At 44.7% G+C, this 12,141-nt stretch overlaps 1 protein-coding gene across 2 annotated transcripts in view; it reads right to left on the reverse strand.

Moving 5' to 3' along the window:
- Window positions 1-12,141, reverse strand: part of SLC3A2 (solute carrier family 3 member 2) — a 44,682-nt gene that overhangs the window by 17,337 nt on the left and 15,204 nt on the right. The window contains exons 1-2 of one of the 2 annotated variants that reach the window (XM_060758235.2): window positions 4,013-4,116; window positions 1,615-2,067 (exon numbers count right to left, since the gene is read on the reverse strand). In XM_060758235.2, coding sequence (XP_060614218.2) covers window positions 1,615-2,059 — 445 coding nt within the window. In that variant the 5' untranslated portion in view covers window positions 2,060-2,067; window positions 4,013-4,116. Of the gene's footprint in view, window positions 1-1,614; window positions 2,068-4,012; window positions 4,117-12,141 lie in introns of those variants that run through there. The other variant, XM_060758233.2, reaches the window with a different exon arrangement.

Here is a 12,141-nt window from a genome sequence, read left to right on the forward strand (position 1 = left end):
TGATGAGAGAATGGAAAATTGAAGGAAGAGATCTAGCCAGGATTTGATGATAAAGAGACTGGATGGTCATCTATTGGGAGAGATTAGGTTGTATTTTCCTGCTTGGCAGAAGAGGCATTGGACTGGATTGGGGTCTCTTCCAATGCTAGGCTTATATGATTCTAACCTTCTTTCTTGGCTTGGTATGTCCTATATTTGCCCTCCCCAAGTCCTCTAGATATGTCCGACTACAACTCCCATTACCCGGCATGATACACAGAGGCTGCCAAGCCTGATAAGGCTTATACCAGGCATGGACAAACTTCAGCCCTTCAGGTGTTCTTGGCTTCAACTTCCACAATTCCTAACAGCCAGTAGGCTGTTAGGAGTGGTGGAAGTTGAAGCCCAAAACATCTGGCTAGGATGGTTTTAAATGGGGTTATTTCTAATGGTGCATTTTAATATTTCGATAAATGTTTTTAATGTTTATGTATTGTATCCAGGCATTGAATGTTTGCCGTGTATATGCTGTGCTCTGAGTCCCCTTCGGGGTGAGAAGGACGGAATATAAATGTTTTAAATAAATAATAATAAAATAATAATAAATCTGGAGGGCCCAAATTTACCCATGCCTGGCTGATACAGTAAAGTCCTATCTAAAAAGAGCAGCTGCAAAGAGGCTCATACAGTACTTCCCTTTTAAAAATGGCTACCTCAAGCACCAGTTTGGGCTCTTTCCCAGGGTCATAACTGTATTGTTCTCACTTCCAGGGGAAAGAAAAGATATAGCATAAGCAACAGGCAGTCAACAGGGAAGAAGAAGTCATTGTTGGTATTGGAAAACCTAAAGCAGCCGCCACAAAGCACAAAGATCACAGTGATTTAGAGGCCTTACACTTCTGACGGCCTTCCGTCAGACTCCAGCTCTCACAATTGGGGAGTTGAAGTCCAAAACACCTGGTAGGCTGAAGTTTGCCCATGCCTGGCTTATACAATAAATCCCTATTAAAAAGAGCAGATGCAGAGAGGCTCATACAGTACTTCCCAATTAAAAATGGCTCTTTCCTAGGGTCATAACTGTATAATTGTTGCTTCCAGAGGAAAGAAAAGATAGCAGTCAACAAGCAGTCAACTGGGAAGAAGAATTATTTATTTATTTTATTTATTTATTTGCTTTACTTCTATACCGCCTTTCTCAGCCAAAATGGCGACTCAAGGCGGTTCCAATTAGTCATTGGAATTGGAAAAACTATAGCAGCCGCCGCAGAGCACAAAAATCACGGTGATTTCTCTGTGGATCTCCAGATGTTTTGGACTTTAACTCCCCCAATTGCGAGAGTTGAGGTTCAAAACACCTGGAGGGCCAAAGTTTGCCCATTCCTACCTTATACAATAAAGCCCTATTAAAAAGAGCAGCTGCAGAGAGGCTCATACAGTACTTCCCTATTAAAAACAGCTACCTCAAGTCCCCATTTGGGCTCTTTCCCAGGGTCATAACTGTAGCATTGTTGCTTCCAGAGGAAAGATAACTCCCCCACAATTGGGGGAGTTGAAGTCCAAAACACCCAGAGGGCCAAAGTTTGCCCATGTCTGATTTACAGCCCCATAAAGCAAGCCATCCAAGCTCTGTCTCACCTGCCAGGTCACCCACACCATCGGCTGCCGAGTCCTGGAAGTCTTCAACCTTCTGGATGCGGTAGAGGCCACCCTTCTGCCACCACTCTTGCTTGGGCAGGTCCTTGCAGCGTGGGGCTTGCACGATGATGGCCACGGCCCCGGCCAGCATGCCCAGCCACCCCAGCCAGAAGAGGATCAGAAGGGCCCATCGGGTGCGCACCCAGGCTGGAGTGCTGGCCACCTCCAGCAGCTCCTCCTTGGAGAGGCCGGTGAACTTGGCCGTGGCCTCGCGGTCCTTCTCCTCAGCCACCTTCACCATCACCGCCCCGTTCTTCTCACCAGGGGAGCCGGTCAGCGGGGAGGAGGCAGCGGCATTCATGGGCTGCTTCTCTGTCTCCATCTCGTTCAGCTCCACGTCCTTCATGTCCAGCTCCACATCGGGGGTCACGGCCGGGGAGCTCATAATGTCACCTGGGAGAAAAGATCAACCATCAACCAGCATCCCATTCACTATTGATACTGTCAGGCCTCACTTGGAATAATAACCCTGCAAAGCAATTCAAGGAGGAGAAAGACGGGATGGAAAGGCAATCAAAGCTATCAAAGGTTTCAAAACCCAGCCCTATACGGACACTCCTACACTGCCAAATAACATTCAGATTATCTACTTTGAACTAGATTATATAAAGGCAGTGCAGATTCATATAATCCAGTTCAAAGCAGATCATCTTCTTTGATAATTTGGATTATATGGCAGTGTAGAGGGGACCCGAGAAGTATGGTAGCTTAAGAGTATAGGTGAACAAAATAGGTTCTGTTGGTCTGTTCTTAAGACTCATTTTTCAAGTGTCTTTCAATATGTATGTGTGTGTGTGTATTTAATTATGTATATCCCGCTTTATCACTCCATACGGAGACTCAAAGTGGCTCACAATTAAAAACATTACAATACAACATAAAATATACAATAATAAAACAGGATTATAATAATATATTATTATGTATTATCAGTAGCAGTATTATTACAAATATTCTTTTTTTTGTCATGTCAGGAGCGACTTGAGAAACTGCAAGTCGCTCCTGGTTTGAGAGAATTGACGGCAAGGACGTTGCCCAGGGGACGCCAAGATGTTTTACCATCCTTGTGGAAGGTTTCTTTCAAGACCCCGCATGGGGAGCTGGAGCTGACAGAGGGAGCTCATCCACACTCTCTCCGCATTTGGACCTCCGACCTTCAGTCTTGCTGGCACAAGAGTTTCACCATTGCACCACCAGGGGCTCAAATTAATCTAATATTATAATAATTATCAGTAGTATTGTAATTAATATATTAGTATTATTATGGAGCCCCCGGTGGCGCAGTGGGTTAAAGGTCGGAGATCTGAATCCGGAGAGAATGCGGATGAGCTCCCTCTACCAGTTCCAGCTCCTCATGCGGGGACATGAGAGAAGCCTCCCAGAAGGATGATAAAAACATCAAATCATCCGGGTGTCCCCTGGGCAACGTCTTTGCAGACAGCCAATTCTCTTACACCAGAAGCGACTTGCAGGTTCTCAAGTCTCTCCTGACACGACAAAAAACAGAGTATTATTACATTACAACGGCTGTAGTAACATTATAATAATTATCAGTAGTATTATAATATATTAGTATTATTATATTACAATTACTATAATATTATAGTAATTGTCAGTACTATAGTTATATTATAATTAATCTATTAATATTATAATGGTCAGTAGTATTATATTAGTCTTATGATATACAACAACAGTTTTGTTGTTGTTCATTCGTTCAGTCGTCTCAGACTCTTCGTGACCTCATGGACCACCCCACGCCAGAGCTCCCTGTCGGCCGTCACCACCCCCAGCTCCTTCAAAGTCAGTCCAGTCACTTAATTAACAGTAGTATTACTATATTACTATATTATTATATTGTAGAGAAAGAGGGAGAGAAGCTCTGGCTAGAATAGGGTGTTTGTTTTGCCAACTCTATCACATTTCTAAGCCCGATTTGATTATATGGCTATATTATAGGGAATCCTAGAGTTGGAAGAGACCCCCCCCTCCCCCAAGGGCCACCCAGTCCAACCGCAATCAAAGCCTTCCCGACAGATGGCCATCCAGCTTCTGAATCCCAGAATCCAAGCTTCCCCATGCAATTTCCTTGCAAATCAAGAACTATGGAAGAGAGAGAAACCTTCCAGATTCAACATTCTAAGGAATTTGCACTAGCTATTCCAAAGCATGGGGAACATAAAGCGCGTCTACACTGTGGAATTAATGCGGATTGGCACCACTTGAACTGCCATGAGAGTTATAGCAAGGTAGCCACGCTCTTTGGCAGAGAGGGCTAAAGGCCTTGGGAAACTACATCTCCCAATCTAGGCAGCTTCCTAGGGAGAAGAAGCCCTACCTGCTCTCCTTTGGCGCTCCTGACAATCCGGTTTGATCCGATTCTGAGACTGGAAGGACCCGCCGGCCGGTCACCCGAAGTGAAGCAATTGCTCCGCCCCCCAAGGGCCGGCAGATCCCACTGTCCAATCGGATCAAAGCAGATTCCAAGCCAAACCCCTCCCCTTCGGCCTTAAGGTGGAACCTGGATCCCTTTGGGTAAGGAAGGCAGGATGCAGCTGCTAGACTGGAGAATGGAGGCAGTTTGACCCCGCTTGAACTCAATGCTATAGGACAGATGGCAAGCTGTTTAACCTCAGCAGACTGAAAGCCAAAACCAAAGTTACAACAACATCTGTTATAAAACGCCAGTATGCTGATGACAATGTCGTCTGTGCACATAGAATCATAGAATCAAAGAGTTGGAAGAGACCTCATGGACCATCCAGTCCAACCCCATTCTGCCAAGAAGCAGGAATATTGCATTCAAATCACCCCTGACAGATGGCCATCCAGCCTCTGTTTAAAAGCTTCCAAAGAAGGAGCCTCCACCACACTCCGGGGCAGAGAGTTCCACTGCTGAACGGCTCTCACAGTCAGGAAGTTCTTCCTAATGTTCAGATGGAATCTCCTCTCTTGTAGTTTGAAGCCATTGTTCCGCGTCCTAGTCTCCAGGGAAGCAGAAGACAAGCTTGCTCCCTCCTCCCTGTGGCTTCCTCTCACATATTTATACATGGCTATCATATCTCCTCTCAACCTTCTCTTCTTCAGGCTAAACATGCCCAGCTCCTTAAGCCGCTCCTCATAGGGCTTGTTCTCCAGACCTTTTATCATTTTAGTCGCTCTCCTCTGGACACATTCCAGCTTGTCAATATCTCTCTTGAATTGTGGTGCCCAGAATTGGACACAATATTCCAGGTGTGGTCTAACCAAAGCAGAATAGAGCATGGGAGCATGACTTCCCTAAATGTAGACACTATGCTCCTATTGATGCAGGCCAAAATCCCATTGGCTTTTTTTGCCGCCACATCACATTCCTGGCTCATGTTTAACTTGTTGTCCACGAGGACTCCAAGATCTTTTTCACAGGTACTGCTCTTGAGCCAGGCATCCCCCATTCTGTATCTTTGCATTTCGTTTTTCCTGCCCGGATGATTTGATGTTTTTATCATCCTTGTGCGAGGCTTCTCTCATGTCCCCGCATGAGGAGCTGGAGCTGATAGAGGGAGCTCATCCGCCTCTCCCCGGGTTTGAACCTGTGACCTGTCGGTCTTCAGTCCTGCTGGCACAGGGGTTTAACCCACTGCGCCACCAGGGGCTCCTCTGTATCTAATAATAATAATAATAATAATAATAATAATAATAATAAACTTTATTTATAATCCGCTCAGTCTCCCCAAGGGGACTAAGGGCGGTTTCCAGTGGGTAACAAAAATGGCAAACATTCAATGCCAAAAACAAGCAATCAAATCAAGTCAAAAACAATGGGTAAAACAATTCTACTATCTATCTATCTATCTATCTATCTATCCATCCATCCATCCATCCATCCATCCATCCATCCATCCATCCATCTATACACACAATACATGTGAAAGTATGTATGTATGTGACTGAGGCTCCCACTTACACAAATAGCTATAGCTCCCACTACTCAGGAGAATCAATGCATTGATTGTGGAATCAATACAGTTTGACCCCACTTGAATATGCGGCAATAGCCTTTATAATTTTTAGCATCACTTGCATAGGAAGTTAAGGCACGAACATAAAAGCATCAGACACGTTTCATCTTCCTTGTCAAATGTACTGGTTCCTTTCTATATTGCTTCAGTTCTTTATGTATTGCTTGTGTTGCAATGTTTGCAAAGAGATCAAAGGTGGTCTCCACCCGCCTTGAACAATGGCACAAAGCAGTTGATTGTTCTCTGCCATAAATAAGTTACTTGGGATTGTTTATTTATGCTTCTCTGCCATAAATAAGTGACATTGCAAACAATGGGTCTTTTGCAGGGTGGACACTTGGTGTAAAAGGCTATATAAGGTGAACTAAATCCTGAAATGTTAAAAATGAACTTTAACACTTAAATGGAGGGATCCGGGGATCAATAATCCACCTCCGCAATAGAGAAGGTGCTGAAAGTCATTGATTGCCAGCAGGCTGGTTCGAGCTGGTCTGATCTCAGACTGGGAAGACCAGCGCACAAATATCAGTGTGCTGCAAGAAGCAAAGACCACCAGCATTGAAGTGATGCTGCTACGCCATCAACTCTGCTGGACTGAATGCCATGTTGTCCATATGCCCAAAGATCACCGTCTCGCAAAGGAGTTACTATACTCCCAACTCATGAACGGAAAGCATAATGTTGATGGATAGGAAAAGAGATTTAAAGATGGGCTTAAAGCCAACCTTAAAAACTGTGATACATACACTGAGAGAGAACTAGGAAGCCCTGGCCCTTGAGTGTTCTAACTGGAGGTCAGCTGTGACCAGCAGTGCTGCAGAATTCGAAGAGGCATGAATGGAGGGCGAACAGGAGAAATATGACAAGAGCAAAGCACGTCAAGCCAACCCTGACCTGGAAGGCTTTCCACCTAAAAACCTATGTCCTCACTGCAGGAGAACATACGGATCAAGAACAGGGCTCCACAGCCACCTATGTATCCATGCCAAGAAACTGAACTTGGAGGACCATCATCCTCGAGCTAAGAGAGATCACCTAAGTATGAACCCCCTTACGAGCCATTGAGGACTCTAAGATCGTCTGGGGAGGCCCTGCTCTCGGTCCTGTCTTTGGTGGGGAGGAGAGACAGGGCCTTCTCAGTGGTGGCCCCTCGGCTATGGAACACCCTCCCTAGGGAGATTAGATCTGCTCCCTCCCTCTTAACTTTTCGGAGGCAAGTTAAAACATGGCTTTAACTTGGAGGGTTTACAAATGCAAGGGTTTACAAATGCAGAGTAGCTAATATGACAATGGAACTGGAAATGCTTGATAATAATGAGATGCTAATGATGTTGCTTCTATTGCTTTTGTGGTGTTTTATATTGGTTAATGTTTTAATCTTATTATGTTTTTTATATGTACCGATTTGTTGGAAACTGCTTTGAGTCGCCGATTGGCTGAGAAAGGCGGTATACAAATACAGTAAGTAAATCTATATAAATAAAAATGTAATGTCCGTTTGTGGGATTAACAGAACTCAAAAACCACTAGACGAATTGACACCAAATTTGGACACAAGCTAATGTATGTCCTTCACTCAAAAAAATTTGATTTTGTCATTTGGGAGTTGTAGTTGCTGGGATTTATAGTTCACCTACAATCAAAGAACATTCTGAACCCCACCAACAATGGAATTGAACCGCCGATTGGCTGAGAAAGGCGGTATATAAATACAGTAAATAAATCTATATAAATAAAAATGTAATGTTCGTTTGTGAGATTAACAGAACTCAAAAACCACTGGATGAATTGACACCAAATTTGGACCCAAGCTAATGAATGTCCTTCACTCAAAAAAAAAATGATTTTGTCATTTGGGAGTTGTAGTTGCTGGGATTTATAGTTTACCTACAATCAAAGAACATTCTGAACCCCACCAACAATAGAATTGAACCATGGCACACAGTTCTTCCATGACCAACAGAAAATACTGGAAAGGTTTGGTGGGCAGTGTCCTTTGGTTTCGGAATTGTAGTTCACCTACATCCAGAGTTCACTGTGGACTCAAAAAATGATGGATCTGGACCAAACTCTACAAGAATACTCAATATGCCCAAATGGGAACACCGGTGGAGTTTGGGGAAAAAAGAATCCTGACATTTGGGAGTTGTAGTTGCTGGTATTTATAGTTCACCTACAATCACAGAGAATTCTGAATCCCACCAACGATAGAATTGGGCCAAACCTCCCACACAGAACCCTCATGTGGGCCACAGCAACGCGTGGTCGGGGACAGCAAGTCTATATAAATAAAAATGTTTGTGGGATTAACATAACTCAATGGACGAATTGACACCAAATTTGGACACAATACACCTATCAGGCTAAAGAGTTACCATCACTTATAAAAACACTGAAAAACACAGCAGAAGAGACTTAAAAAGCCAAAAAACAAAAATTACATTACAATGCATGTGCCAAACAACTTATATATATACTCAAACACACATATACACAAATATATACACACACATATATACACACAAAACACATATACACAGACTGGGCCACAGCAACGCGTGGGAGGAGATGGCTAGTAAATAAATAAATAAGGTAAAGCCCTGTGTAGTGAATAAATGCATCTCCATTTCCTTTGGATAAGAAAAACTAACGCTGACTCGGCCTCCTTAAGCTGTGTCGCCTGACTCAGCAAAACCTGCCAAAGCTGCTTCAGTCCCTCTCTCTGTTTTCCACCAGGTTGAACTGCAAAGGGAACAAACAAGTCCCAGACAAGTAAAGGCCAGCTCAGACTGACTCCCACACCGACCCCCTCCAGCAAAATGGGAATTTTTCTCCCCTTTCCTCTTAAGCTAATCTTCCCTTCATCGGGGTCAACACACAATGTCTTTCCAGCATTTGCAGTGCCCTAGATTCAAAAGTTTGCAACTATTCTTCTCAGAATGTGATCTAGAACCAGAGTAAACTCCAAAGTTGCTCAGTTCAACTCTCAAATTTCTCCCAATTTGACCTCAACTTAATGCACTGGTTCTTTCCCCCATTACTGTCGCATTTTTCCTGTTACAGACAGATGTTCTCTAATATATTATGAGAAATGCCTTTGTTAAAACGCAGGAATTGGACCCCGTTGTTTATTTCTGGGGTTTAATGTGCATCAGTACTAGAATCATAGAATCATAGAATCAAAGAGTTGGAAGAGACCTCATGGGCCATCCAGTCCAACCCCCTGCCAAGAAGCAGGAATATTGCATTCAAAGCACCCCTGACAGATGGCCATCCAGCCTCTGCTTAAAAGCTTCCAAAGAAGGAGCCTCCACCACACTCCGGGGCAGAGAGTTCCACTGCTGAACGGCTCTCACAGTCAGGAAGTTCTTCCTAATGTTCAGATGGAATCTCCTCTCTTGTAGTTTGAAGCCATTGTTCCGCGTCCTAGTCTCCAAGGAAGCAGAAAACAAGCTTGCTCCCTCCTCCCTGTGGCTTCTATCTCTGGTGTCAAGACTCAGCTTTAGAAAATGTGAAATAGTAAATGCAAAGGTGCATGCCCCATATATACACACATCTATCTATCTATCTATCTATCTATCTATCTAACTATCTTCTTTCTTACTTAGGCGATCTCTCGTTGGAGGAGTAGAATAGTCTTCCATGATCAGTAGTCTTGTGGATTCGTAGGTGACTTTGGAGCCCTATTCTTGAACTGCATCTTCTCCCGCTGTGAGGGCATTGGTTTCCAGGTGGAAGGCGGTCTCGGTCGGGGTTGGCTTGATGCGCCTTTCTGCTGGCACATTTCTCTTTCACCCTCCATTCGGGCCTCTTCAAATTCTGCAGCACTGCTGGTCACAGCTGACCTCCAGATGGAGCGCTCAAGGGCTAGGGCTTCCCAGTTCTCAAGTGTCTATGCCAGAGATTTTAAGATTGGCTTTAAAATGATCAAGGGTATGGAAAACAAGCTCTATGAGGAGCGGCTTAAAGAGCTGGGCATGTTTAACCTGCAGAAGAGAAGACTGAGAGGAGACAGGATGAGGGCCATGGATCAAGATGTGAGGGGAAGTCACGGGTAGGAGAGAGCAAGCTTGTTTTCTGCTGCCCTGGAGACTAGGAAGCAATGGAACAATGGTTTCAAATTGCAGGAAAGGAGATTCTACCTGAACAGCTCTATTTTCCCCAAACTTCACGGGTGTTCACATTTGGGCATATTGAATATTCGTGTCAAGTTTGGTCCAGATCGATCATTGCTTGAGTCCACAGTGCTCTCTGGATGTAGGTGAACTAGGTCAAGGTCAATGCCCACCAAACCCTTCCAGTATTTTCTGTTGGTCATGGGAGTTCTGTGTGCCAAGTTTAGTTCAATTCCATCTTGTGTGGAGTTCAGAATGCTCTTTGATTGTATAGTAGGTGAACTATAAATCCCAGCAACTACAACTCCCAAAAGCCAAAATCAATCCCCCAACCATCACGAAGCTTAAGATCATCAGGAGAGCCCAGCACTCTCGCAAACGCGGTTGGTGGGGACGAGAGACAGGGCCTTCTCGGCAGTGGCCCCCTGTCTGTGGAACTCTCTCCCTAAGGATATCAGGTTGGCTACCTCCCTCCTGTCCTTCAGAAGGCAACTGAAGACCTGGCTCTGTGGCCAGGCATTCAATTAGAGGCCAGCGGCAATAGGAAAAGGAAATTTGGATTTTGCAATTTGGATTCTCCCGGCTCAGCTTGGTTTTACTGGCACATTAATCTATTAATTTATTGTTAAATTTTACAGATGATGTTGTATAATGTTTTAAAATGATTTTATTGTGAATTGTAATTTTTATGGTATTTTATGCTGTTAGCATCCTCTGATGCTCATGTGAGGCTGCGCTGAGTTCCCCTTGTGGGGAGAAGGGCGGGATATAAATATATGAAATAAATAAATAAATAACCCCACCAGTACTCAAATTTGGGCATATTACATATTTGTGCCCAATTTGGTCCAGTGAATGAAAATACATCCTGCATATCAGATATTTACATTACAATTCATAACAGCAGCAAAATTACAGTTATGAAGTAGCAACGAAAATAATGTTATGGTTGGCGGTCACCACAACAGGAGGAACTGTATTAAGGGGTTGAGGCATTCGTAAGATTGAGAAACACTGCCTTAAAGGCTAGAACCTCGATTATTATTTATTTTATTAATTAATTTATTTATTTATGCGCTTGTATACCGCTAATATCTCAGCCTAAATCGGCGACTCATTGCGGTTTACAACACTTAAAAAACAACAATATTCAGTTTAAAAGCATAAAACACATATACAATACAAATTATTGGGCCACCAATAACCATCCAATGCATCTCGTAACTGGAGTCGCAATCCAAATTCATCGTCCATGATTACCAGTCCTTTAGTCATCATAATTCGTTGCAACGGATTAACCGAATGCTTGTTTAAACATCCATGTCTTCAATCTTTTCCGAAACACCATCAGCGAGGGGGCTGATCTTACCTCTATGGGGAGGGTGTTCCAAAGCCGAGGGGCCACCACAGAAAAGGCCCTGTCTCTCGTTCCCGCCAGCCGCACTTGTGAAGCCGGCGGGATAGAGAGCAGGGACTCCCCAGAAGATCTTAGGGTCCTGGTGGGCTGATAGGTTGAGATACGTTCGGATAGATAAGTTGGGCCAGAACCGTTTAGGGCTTTAAAGGCCAACGCCAGCACTTTGAATTGAGCCCGGTAGCAGATCGGCAGCCAGTGGAGCTGGTGCAGCAGAGGAGTTGTATGCTCCCTGCGCCCCGCTCCTGTTAGTATCATGGCTGCCGCCCGTTGGACTAATTGGAGCTTCCGGGCTGTCTTCAAAGGCAACCCCACGTAGAGAGCGTTGCAGTAGTCAAGACGGGATGTAACCAGAGCGTGGACTACCGTGGTCAAGTCAGACTTCCCAAGGTACGGTCGCAGTTGGCGCACGAGTTTTAACTGTGCGAATGCTCCCCTGGTCACCGCCGAAACCTGGGGTTCCAGGCTCAGCGATGAGTCCAGGATCACACCCAAACTGCGAACCTGCGTCTTCAGGGGGAGTGCGACCCCGTCTAACACAGGCTGTAACCCTATACCCTGTTCGGCCTTGCGACTAACCAGGAGTACCTCTGTCTTGTCTGGATTCAATTTCAATTTGTTCGCCCCCATTCAGACCGTCACAGCGGCCAAGCACCGGTTCAGGACCTCGACAGCCTCCTTAGTAGCAGGTGGGAAGGAGTGACAGAGTTGGACATCATCTGCGTACAGATGACATCGGACTCCGAAACTCCGGATGATCTCGCCCAGCGGCTTCATGTAGATGTTAAACAACATGGGAGACAGTATTGAACCCTGAGGAACCCCACAAGACAAAGGTTGTGGGGTTGAACAGGAGTCTCCCAGTAACACCTTCTGAGACCGACCCTCGAGGAATGAGCGGAGCCACTGCAAAACAGTACCTCCAAGACCCATCCCC

The sequence above is a fragment of the Anolis sagrei genome, chromosome 12 (genome assembly GCF_037176765.1).
Source record: "Anolis sagrei isolate rAnoSag1 chromosome 12, rAnoSag1.mat, whole genome shotgun sequence".
NCBI classification, from domain to species: domain Eukaryota; kingdom Metazoa; phylum Chordata; class Lepidosauria; order Squamata; family Dactyloidae; genus Anolis; species Anolis sagrei.